Genomic DNA, 24,971 nt, shown 5'->3' with positions numbered 1-24,971 from the left:
TCATCACAGGATTACACTCTTAGAAATATATGTGTAAAGTTATTGGCTTCTACTGATCAGTGTTATTGTAGTATCAGAGAATAATGCTATATTTCATATTAATATTTTGGTTAAAAAATAATACAAACCAATAAATATTTATTAATTAATCTTTATTATATTTTATCAAAATATAAATAAAAATTGCATAATATATTTAACACCCATATAATTTTTTTTTTATATTATACAAAAATATTATTTCTGCATATATTTTTGTAGTACTTTGTTTTATTTTAACACTGAGATAATAATGCAGTTTTTATTAATATTTTAAATTACTTGTTATTTATTAGATTATATGTTTGCATTTTAATTTTAGCTAACATATAATTTTAATGTTATATTGTTTATTTTTTTAATACTATAGAGTATTTAATAAGTGTTTTTAGTAATATATGTTGTAGTCATTTTAATATTGTTGTGATTTAATTAATATTAATCTTGGCAGGTGTAACAGTAAAAACACAAGATAACATAAGATTTAAAAATATTTGCTTATTTCATATCCAGAGATGTTAGCCAATCAGAGCAGTGGGTGTTTTCATTTGAAGTCTTAAAGGAGACACGTCCCTTTAAACAGTGTTCAAATCAGAGAGCTAAAATCAAGGTAGGGTTAGTGGCTTTTTATTCCTAAATTCCGATGTTTTTTGATGTAGAAATCCTACTAATATTTTGAGTGCACCTTAGGAAACATTATAAAATAATAAAAATGCGGTTTGTGAACTGTTTCTTTTTTTATACTTATGTTTTATGGTTTATGTGTGGGAAGTGTAGTTAAACTAATTCATTTTTTGAGTCCCTCATAGTTCATGAAGCTTCAGCTGAACTAAACAGAGTAAATGTAAAAGTTAAACTGCACATCACACATGCAGTACTGACACACACACACACTCCTGCAAGCCTGCTGTAAAGGCTGGAGACTCAGACTCATCCATCGCCATCAGCTCTGCAGAAATGAACAACAGTGAGACCTTCAGCAGGAGGTCAGAACCTAGAAACAGCCTCCAGTTCCTCAAGCCTCACACACACACACACACACTCGTGTCAGGTAGCACAGTACGCTGCTGCGGGCCACAGCTCATCTCTACTGAACTCAAACACACTCAACTTCACCAACGGCCTTTAAGTGCAGATGGAAAGATCACCATTCTGAGCTACACCAGCAAGGATGCAGAAAAAAATATTAAATAAAGAAATAATAAAAAAAGAAGTATAAAGAATCTAAAATATACCATAAAACATTAACATTTTAGTGTAATATTATATATATATATATATATATATATATATATATATATATATACATATATACATGCACGTTCAAATAGTTATAAAAATATTTTTAAAGTATATAGTATTAAAAGCATATACAGTATATAAAGTGGACTGTATGAAAAATGATAAAAGTTTATGAGATTTCTAAATTTCTAAATCATGGCTCATTAACAGCATCTCTCGTCTGTGGGGTTCCCCAGGGTTCTGTTTTGGGTCCGTTGCTTTTTCTTTGTATTGTTGCCTCTGGGGCAATTGAGAAGTACTTTTCAAGGTATATGCTATCACTTCGTGCAGATGATATTTAACTTTATATCTCATTTAAGCCCCATGAGAATACAAATGTATCTCTTCTTTAAAAAAAAAAAAAAATGTCCGGATGGCAAACAGTTACTTGCAGTTAAATTCTAAAACATTTACCTGCACATTTGGTGCGGGCTCTCAGCGGTGGCCCTGGGGCCCCGGTTCCTCCCTCCAGGGGCCGTGTGAGCAGAACGCTGATCTCGTACTCCGTGTCAGGGTCCAGATGGCCGATCTTGTGCGAGGTTTTATCGACGGGCTGCAGGTCGTACATGGTGCCAGAGACGGTGCGGTACTCCACCTCGCGGTTGATGATGGGTCCGTCTCCGTTGATGGAGTTCGCATTGAGCTGGATCCAGAGATACGTGGCCCCGACCGCCATGAGCTGAGGAGGAGCGATGGGAACCGGCGGCTCTGGGAGAACACACAGAACATTTAACGTGAATAAAATCAGAATTCATTCTGACGGCACCCATTCACTGCAGAGCATCTATTAATGAGACACTGACACACTGCTATTGCTTTAAGATATTAATACTGTTTTCTGTAACCTGCATTAATAGGAAGTGAGTTTATGCTAAAAGAAAAAAAAAAGAAAAGAAAAAAAGAACAAATATCTGCCAACGGGGCCAGAAAAAATTGTATACTTGTACTTTACTAAGGTTTTATACTCTTAGACAAATTGCAAAATTTGTCTAAGAGTATAAAACCTTAGTAAGGTAAAAGTATACAAAAATGTAATGATAAAAAGAACTATTAAAAAACATTATAAAATAAAAGTTAAAAAGTAAAAGTTAAAAAATAAAAAATAAAAACAAAAGTGTTATTTTGTATACTTTAAGTATTATAAACCCTAGAAAATTAAATAATAAGATAAGAATATATATAGTTGTGTACTTTTCTTTATATTGTTTAATTTTGTAGTGTTTTATAATACATAAAGTAAACAAAATAACACTTCTCCTTTGCATGCATCTATAAACTATTGATGTGTACATCATGAATGCAATGTAAGCAACTTTGAATAAAAGTGTCTGTCAAACGCATGTTTTTTCTCACATTCTTTCCAAATGAATGAAAACTAACAATCAGCAACACAAAAGGAATGCTATTGTTACAGAAGTCTTCAGTCGAGGGTGAATCAGAGATCCTGTGTGACAGATGAGTGAGTTGTTCATGTTCATGTGTGTCTGCGACTGCAGATGGACGTCCCTCAGTCACCTCAGAAATACCCATAATCCTCCACGACCCAGCTGCCAATTAAGCACCAGCTCAAACGAACCGCGTAATCCTGACGCCACAGTCACAGCGGGACAGAAGAACACAGAACCTGCTCTTCACTTCTGCTTCGCTCACTCGTCTTTGACTGTCCTTTCAGAAACATATCGACCTCTGACCTCACGAATGCAGGGACGCATGTCTGAACGATTATTACACAAGGCATAGTCACACCGAATGTGAAGAACAGACCGATTTATTAACCAGACTGTGCTGAAGCCACACGAAAACAACATTAGAACGCAAGAAAGTCTAGTGCTATTAACACAGCATTCATTTTTTTATATTTAAAATACATTTTCTTATTTATTTATTTTTTTGTGAAATATGACCTGTATGCTTCACACGTGTCATTAATTATAATTAAATGCATTAAATATAAAAAGTATAAAAATACTATAAAATATATTATTATTAGTTATAGCATGAAAAGTATATAAAAAGGCAAAAAAAATTCAAAAATATAAGTACAATATAATGTTTTTAAAAAGGTATGGTATAAATAAAAAATATATATTCTACTTGAAAAGATTAAAAGTTATAGTATAAAAAGCAAAAATGCTTAATATATACTACTAAGCTATATTTAAGTATGAAAAGTATATTTAAAAAAAACGTTTGTAATAGTTTGTAATAATCAATGGTCACCAGTTTTAATATCTAATACATTAATATTTAATATAATATATTTTCTGGAATATACATTTAAAATATATACGTTTATAGTAATAAAACAGAATGATAAGATATAGTACAATACAAATATAAAGCATTTATAAATAATAAATAAAGCGCCCAATTTTTTATTCACTAAAAAACTAAAGTTATAAAAGTATACAAATGTGAAAAATATAATATAAGATTATATTCAATTCAAGTTGTATAGCGCTTTTCAAGACAGAAATCAAGTTTCTACAATCTATTTAGTAATAGTTTATGAGTGATGACCATCAGTTTATGTGCATATGTACAGTAAATCAATTAAAGACATAATCAAACAGACGATGATGAACACTATTAACAGCAATTATCATATGATGCAATCACACTTGTGGCAGAATCTGGTAGTTCTGTGTGTTGTTTCAGGGTTGACATCATCTGAGGTCCTCTGAGGTTTATATTTATAATGTGTTTATTTGAGCACACGCACATGTGTGTGATGATTTTAGGACAGAGGACAGCTGTGACCTGTTTCAGTAACACACCTGCCTGACACACACACACAGACACACATTCTCAAACGCTCAAACACACACACACAGACACACAATCTCTCTCTCTCTCTCTCTCACACACACACACACACACACACACACATACATACATAAATATATATATATATAGGAAGAGTTCAGAATATACTATGAAACATTGGTGAGTGTGATTTCACCAAGTACAACATTCTTGTTGATCCGGGAACAACATTCCAATCAACCAATCAGAATTGAGATATAACTTTTCAGGAAATATCTGTTTTAGGCTTACAATCAGGATACAGCCTTGTTAATCAGCCATCATTTTAGGTTTAGGGGTAGGGATTGTGTTAAGTCAACGTAGTCTATATTTTTTGACAATAATGTTGCCCCAGGTCTTATTTAGCAAAATTTTTATAATTATAAAATGTTATATTATATATATATATATATATATATATATATATATATATATATATATATATATATATATATATATATATATATATATATATATATATATATATATATATATATATATATAGTGTTTTATAGCTCTATAATCTAACTTGTGAATCAATGCTGTACTGTTTGATGTTTAGATTTTTGTACAACAACAAGAGGAGCATCATTTATTTGAAGTGCATTAAACATCAAATAAAAGGCGTGTTGCCCAGCCTGAGGGCGGAGCCTCTGATCGTGATTGACAGCTATCTGTCCGGGCAGGCGGGATAAAAACAATCAATCATATAAAGCTATGATGTAAAAAAAACTACAGGAACATGAATTCAATTGAGCGGGAGACACAGAAAGAGCTGAAGAAATATTGAAGGCCATTAGTGCGCCGGAGAGAAGAGAACACGCGAGGATTCAAATGCAGCAGCACCATAAATTAATATCAAATAACTCTTGAAGGGCTGAGTGTGAAAACATGGATACGGTCAAGGACGACTCGTACCATAAAACACCCACCGAGACATAAAACACACAACAATCTCCTCGGAGCATCAGCTTCAGCTCCATCCATCCATCCTTCACACACACACACGCACACACACACGCACACACACACACACACACACACACGCACACACACACACGCACACACACACACACACACACACACACACACACACACACACACACACACACACACACACACTCTCTCTCTCTCTCTCTCTCTCTCTCTCTTACACACATACAGAGCAGAAGAGTGCAGGAGCTAAGATAGAACCCTGAGGAACCCCGCAGGTTAAGTTGCCTGGGGATTAGATAAAACTTCAGATTTTTACAGAGAAATGTATTAGTACGGTTGAATTGGATCATTGAAGGTAAGCAGCAAAGACACTGGTTAATAAAATGGGATTAAATACATAAATTATATTTATCGTATTTAACATTATCGCAGGTTTGTATCATATTCTGAGTTTGCATTTGACTGTTTTTATAGATTTTGAGGAACACTGAATGTGTTTTTGTGAAGGTGAGATGATAGAACTACAGTAAGATCATGTTCACAACGCTCTGTATTTACTCCCGATTCGGTCACCATGGCAACACCAGAGCTGTCACTCAATACATGAGAAACAAAGTAACTGGAGTTAATTATTTGAAAAAGTAACTCAGATGTTTCCTTCTAAATTAAAAAGTAATGCGTTACTTTACTAATTCCTTGAAAAAATGAATCTGATTACGGAACTCATGTTACTTGTATTGTTACCCCCTACACTGTGTGTGTGTGTGTGTGTGTGTGTGTGAGGACTCACGTTTGATGGTCAGCTCTCCGTAGTTGGACACTCCCACACCTCTGTTCGAGTGGACAATGCATCTGTAACGGCCAGAATCCTGTTTCGTCGTGTTCACCACATCAAACATGCCGATAAAACGCTGGTTATTCCACGGTTTGGTCGCTTTCATAGGAGCTTCACGACCGCCGATTCCCTGCAGACCAGAGATAAGAGCATAAGAGCGGAGATTTATTTAGAAAGGGCACATAAAATATATATTCACACAACATAAACACACACACACATTCACACACACCAAATGTGCAGGCTGATCTGATCTAATTTTACGTGACTTTTCTTTCTGTTTTAAAGATGTTTTTTCTTCGGATTGTTTGACTTCTCAAAAGAGAATAGAGGAAAATATAACTTAATGAATCTGTGTTTCCTGCCAGCTATATTTCACACTCAGAAACAGGAATCTGGCTCTAAACCTCTCTTTTCGTTATTCAGAGTTGATCTAGACGAGTACATGGAAACTATCCAAAGTTCTGTTCATCCTAAAGAAGTCAAAACTGCATCTCTATATTCATCCTGCGTGTCTTAAGACGAAAAAACAACAACATGGTTACTATGCATTTACTGTAATAAAACCAATGTTCATTTTTTTTTTAAGGATTTGTATGTGTGTATTATTTCTTTCTGTTTTCTTTGTTTTGTTTTTATAACTGAACTGCGTTAATGGATTGATGATTTCAGATCAGGACTTGGGAGTGCGGTTCACAGTTCCGATCTGAATCAAATGATTCCCGATACTTGATTGCGATCCAAGTTTGGTGATTTCCCAGTCAGGATCATGATTCACGAACCATTATTTCAGACAGGGACGTCGGAGCACGGATTATGGATCATTCAATTTCTCGGATGTTCTGATCTGAATTCAAAGATTCGTGATCTGATTTGAGTGCTTTGAAAGAATTAATCATTTTGCAACGCAATGGTTTAACTCAATCAACGTTTCGATAAGCTCAGTTTCACCACTCAAGTGATGTCAAATTTTTTTTTATAAATGAAGGGCTCTTTTGAACTGGTATTTGCTAATGAATCAATTTTCTAAGTCACAGTAGCAGTTTAGCAGTTGTTGGATATTGGTAGTGACATGTCATATCATCTCTACTGAATTCTACTACACCCTTGAGGCTCACTCACACACACACACACACACACACACACACTCTCACTCACACACACACGCACGCACACACACGCACGCACACACACACACACACACACACACACTCACACTCACGCACTCTCACGCACGCACACACACGCACGCACGCACACACACACACACACACACACACTCACACTCACACACACACACACACACACACACACACACACACACACACACACTCACGCACTCACACACACACACACACGCACGCACACACACACACACACACACACACTCACGCACTCTCACGCACGCACACACACGCACGCACGCACACACACACACACACACACACACACTCACACTCACACACACACACACACACACACACACACACACACACACACACACACACACACACTCACGCACTCTCACACACACACACACTCACGCACTCTCACACACACACACACACACTCACACACACACACCGGTTCCTCCAGCTGTCAGGAGGTTCATCAGGCAGATGGAGGCCATTTGTTCGTCAGTGATATTTCTTCATTACTGTCATCAGGGACTCTGCTCTTAATGTCTGGATCTCGTTCCTCTGTTAATGAGGACGTGTTTGTTTAAGTGACAAACTGCCGAGCTGAGAGAACACTAACAAACTCCTTAAACATCTCTCACACTCCTCACAGGAGCCTCAGCTAAACTGAACTATTCTGTTCTCACTCGCTCTGATTATAAACATGTCACACACGCTCTATAGTCCTGATCAGTGTGACATAAAATCATTTTACATATGTTTTGAAACAGTTTTCACTTCACATTTCACAATTATGGAAATAAATTTAATGGAAAGACATTGAGTGATAAGCAAATTTTTTATTTAATTTTATGTATTCATAATATATATATATATATATATATATATATATATATATATATATATATATATATATATATATATATTATTTTTTTTTTTTTTTTTTTTTTTTTATTATATATATAGATTTTTTTATATATACTCCAGTAAATGTTGTTTTATTTACTGTCTATATCAAACAATTTTTACAGCTGTATAATATTAAATATTATTATTTACACATTTACGGCTAGACTTTTTCACTATATTTTCATATATACTATAATTGCATTAAAACCAAAAAACCAAAAAAGATGTAGAATTTGAAAAACAAAAACATCATTCATAAATTTTACAAATTAAGGAACAAGAAGAAAAATAAGTCATGCAAAAGACTGCAAAAGCATGTCTTTTTATTTTAGATTTTTTACATTTGTTATTTATACTTACATTGTATATCAAACAAAAAAACTCTATTAATATTTTATTAATTCATAATTAGTTTTACAGTACTATATCTTCACACCCTTGAGTTAAAATATAATTTACCTAAAATGTAAAGCTCCTTAAAACATTAAAAACTTACTGTAAGAGAATAATTGTTTTATTTTTCAACTATTTATTTGTTTTTTTCTTTGTTTTACACATACGCCTCACAAAATATTATCCGATACATATTTCACAAGTAAAAATGGACAAATTAAAAAAAAAAAGATTTTGCTTAAGTAAATGTATTTTGTTTTAAGAGGAGGTTTAGAAAACAAAAATATTAATAAGGATGGGTGAAGAACTCAGTTTTGCTTGCTCTGATGTTTGCGAGTGTTCTGCGAGAGATTTAAACAGCTGAGAAGAAAGACAAACTCTACGCAGCTTCATTAAACTCAGTAAACTGTAATGATGCCGAACCGTCACGCATCCCAGCGGACAGATGAGGCTCTAAACGAGCCTCTGGGTTTAATGAGGCGCTCGGCTGCGGGACGCTCAGAGCCGATTCCTTCAGAAATCAGGAGACGAGCTGCTGTTTCTTCATTCCTCTTTAACACACACGTGCTGCAGTCTGCTGATGATGAGGTCATCGTTACTAACTAGGGACCAACCGTATCAAAACCTCACCGTACGATATTATTGCGTTATGAAGTCCACGACAGAAGTATCGTTTCATGACTACGATAATATCGAGATGTTGTTATCGTGATATTGATAATATCGTTACTAACGCAGTAAGTCAGTTTCACAAACTTAGCAATTTTGATGCTAAATTAAGCAATTTTTCAGACTTGCGCAAGTATCTTTTTCTTTGAAAAGCACCTAGCAACAAATTTTGAATTTTTTTACATTTATTTCGCAACTTTTAGCAGGTTTTGATAAGTAACTCAGACAGTAAAAAGGCAAACATTTACTGTATCACTTTGATACATTTTGAACATTTATGATACACTTTGTTAGTAGCTTGTACCTGCGATTGTTAATCAGTTAGTACACTTTAAATTAAAAATAGAAAAGGTGCTAGTAATTTTCCAAGACATTATACACAATCCATTTTAAGCCTGTAACACGAACAAATAATGCATAATTTAAAAAGTAAGTAAAAATCCAATATGGAAAATTCTTTCATATTCAAATTAAATATTGTTCGATATTTTCACAGACCTTTCTTAGAAAATCACACTAACTAACTACTGATACACTGCGTAAAACTAGAACTGCTGAGAGTGTGTAATATTATTAGTTTACTGGATGTTAACAAAATAAAACGTAAAAATACATTTATTTATATTTTAATATTATATTATGCAAATGTAACCCTGGACCACAAAACATAAGAGTCCTAAGAGTAGACCGTGATTTATGCATCATCTGGAAGCTGAATAAATCATCTCTCATTGATGTGTGGTTTGTTCGGAGGACAATATTTGTCTGAGATGCAACTATTTGATAATCTGAGGGAGCAGAAGTGCTCAGATCGTTGTGTGTCTGACCTGCAGCCAGAGGTTGAAGCTGTCTCTCCATTCTCCGTTGACGGTGCAGAGGAACGTCGCCGTCTGTCCAGCGTTCACCTCAACACCTTTGATATGGAGAAAGTGTGGCGTGTTCACTGGAGAAACAGAGACGAGCGTTAAACCACACGCAAACATCTCAATCAATTAATAACCATAATAATCTCTCATGTGCTCTCAAACTGTCCCAAACTCTTCAGACGATCCGAGCTGCTCTTCTCAATCATTTATAGCTCTATACTAATGTTATTGTAAATCCAACACACACTCCGATTCATTTATTAAAGTTCAATGCAACTTTAACCACAACCTCTTCGACTGTGTGAGCAATTCAAAATGTTTTATTACTGATATCAATATCAGCCTCTCGACGAGCGAGCGTTACACAAAAATCATTATTGGCTCTCATTTAATCTGCGCTCGGCTAATAATATTCCCCTAAAACTCTAACCTTAACTCTATTGATTTAAGAGCGAGCGGAGGCCGGCGTGTTCTCATTAGTCTCTACAACAAAGCACACTCATATCTGGGTCAATATGCATTTAAAACCAAACGCATCTGTGAGATGAAAGCTGATTTAAATCAGGTTATGATGTCTAATATTTGACTGGGTCCTCTCGCAGGACACTGTGACCTTGAATTGATCCACAAAAACACTGCTAATTCAATCAGTTCAATCTCCATTCTTCCTCGCACTCTTCAATATTTCAACAGCCATATTTCTTTACTCGTCCCTTTCTGATGGCTAAAGAAGCTGATTAGCAAGTTCATCAGTATGTTCAGAAAGAAACACTAGCATTCTGGGTAATACATTTACTGTATATTCTAAAATACACATTAAATATCAGTCAGTGTTTTCAAATAGCGGAGGCATTTACTGTGTTATTTCTGTTTGCACTGCAGAAATCATGTTTAATTATTGTTCAAAAAGAAAGATACATTTGCTTTATATAATATATAATTTATGCATTTAGCAGACACTTTTATCCAAAGCTGCTTACAGCACATTCAGGTTAACATTTTTTACCTAACATGTGCTTCCTGGGAATCGACCCCACAACCTTTTGCCCTGCTAAAGCAATGCTCTACCACTGAGCCACAGGTCAGTATATAATTTAAAATAACTATTTTATGCATTACATATTTTATTCCTGTGATGCAAAGTTGTATTTTCAGCAGACAAATCATATTTATTTCAATAACGAAAAGCATAACACTAATTAATTATTTGTATGTATATGCATGAGTTTGGAATAATACAGATTTTTTTATATTATTATGTTTCTGAAAGAAGTGTGTTCTGCTCGCAACATCTACATTTATTTCATTTAAAATACTGTAAAAAATTGTGAAATATTCCAATTTCAAACATCTGTTTTCTGTGTGAATCTGTGTTAAAGTGTAATGTATTTCTGTGATGCTCCGCTGTATTTTCAGCATCATTCCTCCAGTCTTCAGTGTCACATGATCTTCAGAAATCAGAATAATATGATGATTATATATACATATGAGAATCCAATCGAACACTGACTAATCTATTAAAATCAAGTTCCCAGGTTCCGTAACAGTTAAAACAAAAGCTGTGAGTGTGTTGTCTAAGTAGACAGCAGAATCCCACTTGACCCTTTCCATCCTCCTCCATTCATCTGCTAACGGCGTCTCTTTTATACTCTCATATCACTCCAGCACTACATGAAAGCTTTATCGCCTTCTTCCCTCCTCTTTTCAGTCTTTTGTTTTCTTTATTACTCTTTTTTTATGGCTCGACTTCAATGCCTGGAGAAAGACAGACGATATTGATATTTGGAGGGTGGCAGGAAAAGGCCAAGGAGCGTGCGATGAGGGTGTTTTTACGACAGAGTCGGGTCTTACTGCACTGATGGCCCTTGAGGACCACGTTCTTGATGGCCAGCAAGCCGCGCTGCCCCGAGGTCACCGCTTCAAAGACGATCTGCGGAGGAAAGAGAAAGCTCATAAGCACAGTGATAAATGGACACGCTCTCCAAACGCCACACAGAGGAGTCCCACAGGGTTCGAGACGAGGCCCATTTAACTTTATCAGTTATTTCATGCAATATGACAATGTTTATATTTTAACTATTAATTTATTTATTATGCATTGATGTTATTTCAATTACAGTTGTGATGAATACTAATTATGACAATAATAGTGTACAATTATGCCACATTTAGATAGACATGTAGACTTTGGCTTTAGTTATTGGAGCAGATCTGCGGGCTCCAAGGGTGCTCACGGTGAATCGGCTGTCTGTCAGACGCTGGTGTTTATAGACTCGGTAAATCACGGCTCTATCAGTGAGGTGCTGTGGCAGCATGTGCTAAATCTGCTCGCTTCCCTCCGTTTATACAGCCAAACAATTCAACTCGACAGCAGGACTCTGGGGTCAGGGCTAAAGAGCGCCGAGTGAAGGATTCTGGGATGCATGCTCTTTGCTAAGGTTTCTATGATGATGCATGTTCGGTGTGTGATTGGACAGGCGTTCCTTGACGCAGAGACACTCACCCACACCAGACTTTAACCGCAGATATGACATGATGATGCATATCAAATTAAACACACAGTGAAATATAGTTGAGATCAGCTGCTGTAGCCAAAAACTTTGCATTAATTGTCATGCACTTCTCATGGTGCTAATGACATTGCACAGGAATTATAATCAGCATCTCAGGACTGAAGATGTGTCTGGTTGCACTTAAATCTGAGCTAACCTGTAGAGAGTCAAAGATGCTCACAAGGACGTCTGAACTGGACAAACGCAGAACGCATAAAAACGAAACGCCTGTCACAATCAATTAAAAGTTTTGATCGCTGACCCGATCGCTCCAATTAGCAACCGCATCTTTCTAGCGAGAACAACATCAAACCAAGCCTGTAATTACAAAATAACGCCCCAAAGCACCAGGTGGTTTCATTTTGATGATCACTTACGATACGGTGCATTTAAAGCGACCTATAATTATCCTGACATTGCTAATTAGATACACATTCGCTCTATTCTTATCACACAGAGCGATGCATGTGGAATCTTTTCAAACATCATCCAGTCCAACTAATCGAGCAACATTTGAGATCATTCCTACATGCATATGGGATGGAGACATCTCTAAGAATAGAAATTAAGAATGTGCGACCAAATGTCAGATATGTGCGTGTTCAACCGCTCCCGAAGCCGGAATGTGTGTGGGTTAGTCTTCCTGACAAATGTGCTGGAATGGAAGGAACTTATTTTAGGCTGCTGAGGTTAAAACCACAGAAGGACAGTCTTAGTTTACCGCGGTACTCACTACACACTCACTGTGTTTTTCTGAGGGTTACATGTGTGTGAATGAAGAACTCAGGTCAGATCAGGGATGCATGGACTTCTGATGCGTTAGCACATTTATTCCTCCTGTTAAGATGTTTTTATTTGGAATTTTGGCAGAAAAGAGAGAGAGAGAGAAAAAAAATTATCCTGGTTTGATTATGTCTTTAATTGATTTTTCCGTACATTTCTGCCATATGCACATAAACTGAGTCACCATTCATAAGCTATTCTAAATATTGCAGAAACTTAATTTTCTGTAAAATTGCTTTGCAATGAATCGTAAAAAGTGCTATACAAATAAACTTGAATTGAATATAATCTTATATTTAGAGTAGTTTTAAAATGTATTTAAGGGGGTAAAAATTAATTTTCCAATCTTACAGCAGCCTACATTTAGACTAAATTCATATTGAAATATATGGAAGGTAAAATATATTTTTACAAATATATATGTATGAATTAATTAAGTTATATAAAAAATACAAAAAAAAAATACAGTATTTAATAAAATATATTTTGATAAAAATATTAGAAATATCCATCACTTATGAAACAAAGAGTCATTATCATCAATTTTAATTAATTTAAAGTAATCAAAAGTTCAGTAAAGCTTGAATAATGTTCCAGAACGCGACAGAATCATTGATCTGGTTCTTGATTCTTCTCTAACTCCTGGAGATGTCATGATGACGTACGGCAGGTTCTGAGCTGTTTCTCCTAATCAGGCCGGGTCTGGTCATCACCTCGCTCGCCCGCTCCTCAGCGCCGCTCTAATGGAGTAATTTACCCATACACGCTTCCCCTGCGCCGGGTCACCGGGGCTCGTTCCACCAATTAACACGGGTCTCCTTCAGCACCCATGAGAGACGCTCACTAATGACCAGCATGTGTGAAATCACAGCCGTCTCTTTTCAGCACATGTGAAAATGAAGCTCTACAGGAGCAGAAAATGTGATTCTCTCTCGCTCTAACGGAAGGACAGATTTTCATTATATTCACCTGAAATTGAGGGTCAGGTGACAGAGAGACAGAACATTACATGTGACCAATACCCATCTGAACACACACACACACACACACACACACACACTGTTGCAAAGGGAAGGGCATGATTAGTGAATTAAAACTGACAAATTAATTAAAACAGCCAGATAGTAGTACAGTAATTTTACTGTTGTACTTTAAAAACTATTGCCAAATTATATTATATTATATTATCAGAAATAATAATAATAATAGTTTTTACCAAATAGTGCAGTCCTTAAGGATGTTTGTGTAGAAGGATTAATAACATTAATATAAATATGAAGAAAATAAGTCATAGCCATATTAGTCTTGTAATTTTACTATTGTCCGGTCAAATGCAATTATCACATTGATCATATTTTACTTTTTCTTATTTTCCTGATTTAATTTAACAGCAGAATATTACAAGGTTTTTCAACAGTCTTATTTTCTTATAATTAATTAATATTTTTTATGCATTTATAATAATAATAATAATAATATAATTACTTTTATTATTATTATTTTTATTATTATTATTATTATTTAAACGCAACATTTTGAACAAATTGTGCAACCCAATTGTGGCTTTATATTATTATTATTATTTATTTTTTTATTTTTAATCAGAATAAAAAAATATTATTTATAGCCTATATTATTTATTTTTATCGATTTCAATTCCAATGTGTTAAAAAAAGTCAAACATTTAAATATCAAACATATTTGTGAAACCATAAGGTTCAATTTTTTAAACTTAGACTGAAGTATGACAATATTTGTCCAACTATTTGAAAATCTTCTACATAAAAACTGATCTCGATTAAGAGCGGTTTGTGCTGCATGTTCCGGGGGCGTGGTTTATGTAAATTTCAGGGTTTGTGATGTCACCAACCCAGGAAGTAGCTTGTTGTAGTCCTTACGAGAAACTTTTGTAGGCATTAAACTGCCAGAACTTTCAAAGACAATATCTCTGTTTGCGTTGAACGTTCAGCATCGTAACTTTGCAGATATTGTTTACGCTCAAACAGGAATATTACACACCTCTTTAACTTTACAACAAGTATCTGATTCCTGAACCTCACCTGGTAGAAGTTGGGCCAGTAAGTGCTGATGGCGAGCTCCACCTGAGTCCAGCTTCGTCCAGCGGGTCCAGACGTGTTCCACACGGGTAAACCCATCGGGCTGTTGTTCTCCTTGATGTAGACGTTCAGATGTCCCGGCCGTCCTCCCTCTCGTCCCGCCAGGTAATACTGGAAGATGACGCAGTGTGTGTCGTTCTCCTTCAGCTGCGGCGTGAAGAGCAGAGCCTTCTGTCCCGAGAACCGAGCCGTCGAGTTCACCATCATGAACGCAGAACCTGTGGAACACAAACCACTAATAAACCAGTCCTTCTGTGCTCTTCTGGACGGTTTGATCATCAGTCGAGTGAGTTACTGTGAATGAAACATATTTGAGTTGTGTTCTGACACACTTAAGTTGTAAAACTCTCCAGAACGGTTTCATCAGTTTTTTTACTGTACATTTCTACGATAAGCTGCTTCTACTAAATATAATGTAGAAACTTAAATTTTCAGTAAAACCTTTTGTTGATGTTATTTTAAATAAATATTTCATTATTAATAAACATTTATTTTTCATTTTACAGCAAAAAGGTTAACATTTTAATATTTCTTATTTTGTATATTTTTATTTAAATAACAACAACAACAATAATATTTAACATGGTATATTTAATAATTTTATTATAATATTTCTTATTTCCTTAATTTTATGCTTTCGGTTTTCACTTTAATTTTAGTAAAAATCTTCAGTAATTGTGTTTTTGTGCTTTGTAAAAATATGTTTATATATAGTTCTAGTTTCAGCTATTTTAATATATTTACTAAAAGTTAAATAAAATATAAATATTAATTTTGCTTTGGGAACTAGCTGAAAATAAGTTAAAGACTATTTTAGAAATTACAAAATATAATAATAATAATAATAATAATAATAATAAATATTATATTTTACAAATTACAAATAATAAGAATAATAGCAGTAGTAGTTAAACAAAAATAAAATCAGAAATGTTAATCAGAAAAACAAAACAATTAGAGTCTTTTTCAGTCAAAAGCAGCAGATAACTGGTTTGTGTCGTACGAACACGGGTCAGGACAGGATTATTGCGTGTTCAGATCCGTGATGAGTCTCACCGTCACACACGGCTGTGTTGATCAGACATACGGAATACATTCATGTGTTTATCAACATGTTCAGATCAGCGCAGTGACGGTAATTGATTGAAGAGGAGCCACTTCATTAGGGAGCAGCTTAATTCATCTTAATTAGCATTGCTAATTAATCTATATCTGTTTCAATCAGACTGCTGCCAGATTCAACACACACACACACACACACACACACACACACACACTCTCACACACGCACACACACACACACACACACACACACTGGAGGAAGTGTTATTCTGGATTATAGACTCTATGTGTTTGAGTTAAAATCATCTTAATGCTGGATGTGTTTCAGGTTTTGTCTTCTCCAGATGTTCACTGATGGACTGGAGTGCTGTGGATTATTGGGATGTTTTTATCAGACTCTCATTCTGACGGCACCCATTCACTGCAGAGCATCCATTGATGAGACATTGCTACATTTCTACAAACCTGATGAAGATAAACTGTTAGCTGATCTATTCCTTTAGATTAAATAGAGTAAATATAGAGTAATATAGAAACGTCACACATCATCAAACGTTCAGCTGCTTCTGAACAGCGTTATTAAATATGAATCAAGAGCACTTTATATATTTACTCTCTCTGATACGATGTTGAATTAGTTCTGAAGGAGGCTGTGTTAATCAGGGTAGAGTCTCAGTTCAGCCTAACGAGCTCTTCCTGTCCGTGGTCTGTAATCAGTGTGTTTGTAGAGATCCACATCTTCACAATAATGCATTCGGCCCAATTAGTGAAGGCCAGCTTCTGATTGGACGAGAGCCACTGCACTAATGACCCTAACGACCACACATCACATGACCCCAGTCTCATTCGTTAACATGCGTTACTTGACATCAACTGTGAGCAATGTGTTTCTCATTAATTAACCCTTGTTACATGTTATTTTGTTATCTTTGATATACTACTGTAATTTTTAATTAGTATTTTTAAAGTGTTGTTGTGCATTTTTAGTTTTAGTTTATTAACCTTACCATATACCGTAAGAATAAATGTTTCTAAAATTACATTAGTTTACTTTAAAATTAACTAAGATTAACTTAGTTTAGTCAATTAATACATTTTTAGTGATGTATTTTATTGTAAAACTCAAACACATTTTGGCAACACTTTACAATGAGATTTTATTTGTTAGTTAAATACATTAATAAATATATGAATTAATAATAAACAACTTTTCTAGTTGATGTAAATTTTTTGCATTTACTAATGTTTTTTAATTACAAAAATTAAAACGATTTTGCATTTAAATTAATATTTGTATTAAAATAATTACACATTAAAGGAAAAAAAAAATAATAATTTTATTTAATGCACTGTCAACAAGAAATGTAATATTTAAATATTTTTGTTACCTAACATTAACAAAGGTTTATGTGGTGTAATAAATAAATAAATGATGGTTTGTAATTTATAATAATTTAATAAATATAGTATAATGATTTAATAAACACGCTTCATGTGCTGAATGAAAGCCTAGTTTAATGTGAGCTTGTCTGCAGCGAGACGATCTTCAGTGTGAAACAGGTCTGAAGGTGAAAGCATTACCTGCACAGAGGCTTCACTAGAGCATGCTGGGATAGCGGCCGCTCGTCACACTAACGGCTGAGCTAATTAAACACAGCTCGGACACGCCGGGCATTATTATTATCAGAGACGTGTGCTCACAGATCTCTACATCTGAACACAGAGCAGCCTGAAATAACCACGCAGACCTTTAACGAGAACAGCCATGATTCAATTAAATATGATATTATACTTTAAAACACCTTAGTGTTACCATAGTACAGTACACATCTGAAACTAGATGTGTGATGCTGAAACGAAAATAGCAATATTACTGTGAATAGCTATAAATAAATATTTAGCAAATAATTATTTTATGTAAATCACATTTTTTATAAATATTTAGTTAAATAAATAAATATATTTTATTTAGTCAATTAATGGTGCATGTCCAAATAAAAACATTTTAATGTAAAAAGTTGTTTTATAAATAATTTCAATAAATATGAATGTCCAAATAAATATATTTATTTATTTTCAATTAATATTTAGTTTAAGAAATATATTGTTTATTATTTCATTAAGTAAATTAATGGTGAATATCCAAATAACTATTTTATTAAATGTTTAAATAAATTAACATTTAGTTGAATAAATATTAACCAAATACATGTAACTTGAAACATTGTTTCCCAAACTAGATGCCATTAAAATTAATAATTAAATCATTATTTAAAATGTACATGATAATTTTTTTTTTAATTTTGAGAAATATATATATATATTTTAGCTTTGCGTCCCAGAATTGCATTCACATTGTAATCATTTACTTTAAACTGTAATAATATTTCACGGTTTTACTGTTTATTTGAAGAAATAAATGCATCATTGGTGAGCAGAAAACGGTCGTGTATATATAGTAGGTAAATATTTCAGGTCAAAATGGTTCGGCTGACAACAAAGTTTGGGAATCCCTGATTTAAAGTGAATTGAATCAGCATCTAGGTGTAGATGATTAATCTGAGCTGTATAATTATCAGAAATCTCCTCTCTTACATCCCTAACGCTGCGAGCGACGGCTGTAATTTCCAGTAATGACTGGGGCTCATTATTCTGTTCACACTCAGGTCCTGGACCCTGTGAAAATCATTATGTGGCAGAAACGCGAGGGAAGGGGCCGCTCTTTAAACTCAAACCCTCCAGGTCTCATTTGCTAATAAAACCCGGCGAGGTCAAAGCCCGAGAAAAGGCCCGGCGGCGCCTCTCAAATGTCAGTGTAGACAAGCCTGTTCTCACATTGTGCCCCAATCAAACACGCTCTCGCTGGGAGAGGAAAATAATGGCCAATGAGCCGGCCTGCTTTAGTCTGACTCTGACGATGAGGACGGAAAGAACTGTCTGGCGAATGAAAGCCGAAGAACTTTCATAAACTTTTCTGTCTGTCGGCTAATTGGCCAGCACGCTTTAATGACATTATCCAGCGTAAAGTCACCGTGAACGCTGTTAATTAATTCAGAGTCATGTGAGGAGTTTGCCAGTCAAACACTGAGAACAGAAAAACACATTTGGGTTATTATATGAAGAGTTTATTAGTTGTTTTTTATCATGTTATCATGTGTTAGCTGGCTGCCTTATTCCTAAAACCTACTCAAAATAACCCAAGTGCAGATTGATTAACTGGAATTAGAAAAATCAAAAAAAATTTATCATTTTTTGCCAATAATTTAATATCTAGATGAGTCTACGGGGAAATACAGTAGAATTACAGTAAGACAAGAAGCATAAGTTATCTTTCACGTCACTTTCACTTTCTTTTTTTATGATGTTATTAAATTATTATATATCATTATTAAATATTATATATAGACACGTATTACTAATAATGAAGATTTTTTAATGTTTTAGAAATAAGGTTCTTCTAAGGCTTCAATTTTATTTGTTCAAGAATACAGTAAAATAACAAATCAGAATGATTTCACTGGAGACTGGAGGAATGATGCTGAAAATACAGCGGAGCATCACAGAAATACATTACACTTTAACACAGATTCACACAGAAAACAGCTGATTTACATTAGAATAATATTTCACAATTTTTACTGTATTTTGATTCAATAAATGCAGCTCTGTTTTGAAGAAGAATCGTATCAACCCCAAACTTCTGGGTGTGCTTCTACTCCAAAAACAGGCTTTATTTTTGCTATCCTCTTTCTCCAAGAGGTTTTTATCATCTGAGTGAAGCAGAAGGACACTATCTTCTGTCCTATAATCATATAACGGCTGGTTTCTGTCCTGTTTGACTTTCTCTCAGCACAAACATAATTAGTGTGTTGTGGCCTGATGCTAACGACGGATTCCTGAGAGACGCGTGTCGTGTGATTGAAGCTCTGATGTAATTCCTGCTCTCCTTCGCTCTTCACCACAGAATAAACGTCTCTTCGCTCGACCTGCTCTACACACAACACTTCATCAGTTCATGAGGAGCTGAAAACACATCACATCTCAGATCTGACTTCATTAGATTAGGAAGAAATATGGATTTCACTGCTTTTGATCTGGAGAGACGAATATTCAGGATTTCTGTCAGGTTTGCTTACACACCTTTTCAAATCTTTGCCTATTTTATTACAAAACTTGACACACGAATCCAAGAACTGCACACAAAATGCTAAATCTCTATCAAAATGAAGCATTGCAGTTAAAATATCACAAATATATGTCAAAAGCAAACAGTTGTGAACACCATTGCCTTAATATTAATTCCTGCACATACACATTTGAGTGTTGTGTTCTGCAAAAAGTGTCACGAGTCAAAGTCTGTGAATTAGTGTGTGATCCTGTAGATCTGGTGTGTGTTTCTGCTGTTTGAGTGACCGCTTTCACAAACTGTGTGATGAGGAAAGATTATGTGTGAAACCAGCTGAAAAAAAGGTCAAACTTTTAGAAATTCTATAAAAAAAAGATTTATCAAGAGAAATTTTGTAAATAGAGATTTAAGAGTCATTTATCTCAAAAGAAACATAAGAGTTTTTAAATATGTTTTTAAGAGTATTTCTTTTACCATTTCACAAATGTAAATTGAAAAATTTTCTTAAAAAAAAAAAAAAAAAGATGAGTTGAATCATTTTTTTGAAGAATGCATTGATATTTTAACTAAAAGAGAGAATGAGATTTGTTTTGTTTGTGAGGGATCTCCTCTGTGTGTGTGTGTGTGTGTGTGAGAGAGAGAGAGAGAGAGAGAGAGAGAGAGAGAGAGAGAGAGAGTGTTAGAGTGCAGATGACTGTGTGTGTGTGTGTGTGTGTGTGTGTGTGTGTGTGTGTGTAGAGAGAGAGAGAGAGAGAGAGAGAGTGTTAGAGTGCGGATGACTGTGTGTGTGTGTGTGTGTGAGTGTGTGTGTGTGTGTGTGTGTGTGAGAGAGAGAGAGAGAGAGAGAGAGAGTGTTAGAGTGCGGATGACTGTGTGTGTGTGTGTGTGTGTGTGTGTGTGTGTGGTTTCTGACACAAATCAATTCCACTGGAGGAAACACACTGTGCTCAGCAGCTCATTTCACCTCCTTTAGAATCACTAGTGTATGACACACACACACACTCACACACACTCACACACACGGAGCAACACGAGGACTACTGACACATCGATATTCTTCAGTCGAGTCACATTTATTTCTACAGTGCTTCATACACTACAGACTGATCTAAAGCAGCTTTACTCTCATAAACAGGAAGATATTGTTTAAATGTTGTACTTAAAACAAAGTAAAAAAAAATGAAAAAATATATAAAAGGACAACAAACAAAAACTACAAAAAATAATGATAATATTACTAAAACCTTAACTGAAAAATAATTGAACCCTAACCCTAACCCTAAATATGAGAACTATAATAATATCTGAATGACACTATAATCATCAGTGGTGTGAGTGAAGTTAAATCTAATAATATCACTGTCTTTTTAACCTCTTTCAGAATTGTAATGATTTTTAGTAATATTGATTTACCAAAAAGTTTTATGTGCATCAGTGACGAACAGACAAACGTGCGTCCAGGAACATGAATTATTAAAGTAAATGGAGATGATCCTGATTTCATGTTATATTTATGACCCAAGAGCACAAAACAGTCATAAGGGTCAATATTTATGAAATTGAGATTTCTACATCATCTGAAGCTGAATAAATCATCTCTCCAGTGATGTGTGGTTTGTGAGGAGGACAATATCTGTCTGAGATACAACTATTTGAAAATCTGGAATCTGAGGGAGCAAAAAAAACGAAATATTGAGAAAATCATCTTTAAAGTTGTTCAGATGAAGTTCTTAGCAATGAATATTACTAATCAAACATGTGTTTTACTGTGATACAGATGACTGCTTCTGTGCTGCAGGACACTGACAGGTTTAAACTGAATCATTCGTCTAATCTAGCAGACAAGATCTTCACAAAACTTAATCGTAATATAAAAAGCACATTAAATAAAAAAACAAATATTCAATATATTGGCCAGCACTACCAGGCTAAAACACACAAACAAAGCGCTCGATTAAGCATCACATTTATGAGGAAAACAATATGCATTCCTTCTGGATCGGCGTCTCCATTAGTCTGATTCCTGAGGTGCTGTCAGTCCCAGAGTCTTCGTCTCAAATCAAATGAGAGGCGATCAATGCAGCATTAAAGAGAGACGCTCCAAATACGGGAAAAGCATCCTAATGACTTCCAACACGCCACCACTGGAGGAAAAACCCTTTCATCAAAATAGATTTGCCTGTTTTGATATAAAAATTCATTCCCAGAGCTTCTGTCTTTCCTCCATTAGCTGATATCGAGCGCCAGCCGCTTTTACCGTAATGTGAGCGATAACCGGCTGGTTACTGCTGGAAGTTTCCTCCGAGGACCGAGGGTTGATTCTGCTGGGTTTATTCTCTAATAAAGTGCGTTAGTGATCGCACAACATCTCAGCCCATGATTCCCTCCTCAGAGAGTTCAAGCAATCCTCAATAAAGAGCTCAAAGAAACCAAACCCAGCAGATTACACCGTATCATTCTGCAATCAAAACCACCTACAGCTCAACCGTTACCAGCATAAAACCACTAAAGATTTAGATACGAGCAGATATAAAAGCAGTCTGAGAGTGATCTGCAGTCGTGCTACTGATTTCTACTGACTGATGGAGATTATTTCAGGATTATGGATAGTAAAATAGCAAATACCATCAGTGACCTCAAGAAAACAGTGCTCAATAACCCTAAAATATGTTCAATGACGTCCATGTAAAACTAACAAAACGTAATATTTCAGAAATCATGCATCGTGCCAATCAATTCAAAGCATCAAATCATCAGATGAACACTATTTATTTCTACTTTGAGACTTTGAGAGCATTTTAAGACCCGGAGGAACCCTGGATAACCTTAAAACTGAACGGGTTCAAATCCCAGACGTGGGGATTCATTAAAAACCCCAGACAAATGCTCCAGAAGACTGTCCTGAACGTGACCCTGCTGAAACAAACGCTTAAACTGAACCAGCCTAATGTGATTAACCGCACTGGTCTGCTTTGATGGTTTTAAAGGTTTAAATGGTCAAGCTGAGGAATCCTGGATTAACTGAAGAATAACTGACCGAGAGTTGCTTTAGTTCTCCTGAGATCCATCACGAGGCCATTGAGAAAACAAGATTGTTTTTCTGACCTCATTGGCAGATATTTTATTATTCTTGTTTTATGCAAATAATTACTTAATTTTGATAAATTAGACATAGAATAAACCTTAATTTCTTAAGCCTTTTTGCTTCAAGCAAATGCATCTCAATTTAATCTTCATAATGGATTCATGCCCATTTTGATCCAGAAGAGATTCATAAAAATATCTTCAAAATACATCGTTTTTATTAAGGGAACAAAACTTAGAAAATTCACATTAACACCATTTTTCTAAGAGATATAATCATAAAAAAAAAACATTTTGCAGTTGGGGTTTATTATTCTAAGACCCATCACAAATAAACTTTATTAAATTTAAAGAGAAAGTAAGTTTGTTTTTTCCAACCACATTGGCAGATATTTTATTATTCTTGTTTTGAGAAGAAATACACGAAACTTTTCATCATTTTTTGGATCATTCTTGGTACTTTCATGGTCAAAAGGGAACAAAGACTTTTTTTCCCAAAGGAAAATTTAATGTTTTTTTTTCATATTATTATTTAGAATTCTGAGGGGATTGTATGACACTATGCAATATTTCTACAATTTTTATTAGCATTTTTTTCCCACTGTCACTTTTGATCGCCAAGTGTTACTTTTTATATTTCGACCTTTAACATATCCAAATCATGTCAGTGTTTTTTATGTGTGTTCACATAGCAAATGTGAAAAATTCCACCATTTTTCTCCCAATTCTGATAAAGCAAAAAATAGTTAAAATTCAAAATGTACATTTTCAGACAGTTCCAGGTGAAGAGGCCCATTGAGAAGCTTGACCTTGACCCTACAGTACAGATCAGTACAGATGATCAGCAAACCACAATCAAGCATGAACCTCCATTAATGGATCAGTGATTGATCAATGCACAGGTCTCACCTGACGGCACCCATGGGTCCATCGAAGGCCTTTCACTGGTGTCCATCTGCTCCCAGTCCAGCTCATCGTCTCGTCCTTGGGTGTATCCGCAGGATGAGAAGGGCTTCTTAAAGTCACAATCTCCTGCAAAAAAAGGAAAGACATTTATATTATCAGCGCTTTTCCAATTACCATGCCTGGAAATGAGAGATTCCTCCTCCTCGCTTCTTTCCGTCATGATGCGGCCGCTTGTAATGCAATATGCCAAACAACAGCAGCGCTTAAACCGAGATGGAGAGCAATTTGAAGCGAACGCGCGGCACAACACATATATTACCATCATTAGCTGCGCCGCATACCAATTTCACAATGACAGAAATGAAGTGTCCAAACTCTATCATCATTAAACACTGGGCTGCCGCCGCGCCAGCGAGCATAAATGTGATTCATTTCACAGCGGCGTGCGACCAGACTTCCCCTTCACATC

The 24,971-nt window shown here is 35.1% G+C and overlaps 1 protein-coding gene across 2 annotated transcripts in view; it reads right to left on the bottom strand.

Annotated features, from left to right (window-relative positions):
- Positions 1-24,971, bottom strand: part of LOC127951405 (receptor-type tyrosine-protein phosphatase mu) — a 142,864-nt gene that overhangs the window by 77,006 nt on the left and 40,887 nt on the right. For both annotated transcript variants that reach the window (XM_052549280.1, XM_052549279.1), the window contains exons 2-7: positions 24,506-24,628; positions 15,268-15,542; positions 11,724-11,802; positions 9,834-9,949; positions 5,852-6,026; positions 1,735-2,028 (exon numbers count right to left, since the gene is read on the bottom strand). In XM_052549280.1, coding sequence (XP_052405240.1) covers positions 1,735-2,028; positions 5,852-6,026; positions 9,834-9,949; positions 11,724-11,802; positions 15,268-15,542; positions 24,506-24,628 — 1,062 coding nt within the window. The remainder of the gene's footprint in view (positions 1-1,734; positions 2,029-5,851; positions 6,027-9,833; positions 9,950-11,723; positions 11,803-15,267; positions 15,543-24,505; positions 24,629-24,971) is intronic.

This window comes from Carassius gibelio, chromosome B2, assembly GCF_023724105.1.
Source record: "Carassius gibelio isolate Cgi1373 ecotype wild population from Czech Republic chromosome B2, carGib1.2-hapl.c, whole genome shotgun sequence".
Taxonomy (NCBI): domain Eukaryota; kingdom Metazoa; phylum Chordata; class Actinopteri; order Cypriniformes; family Cyprinidae; genus Carassius; species Carassius gibelio.
This window is presented reverse-complemented; position numbering and strand designations above follow the sequence as displayed.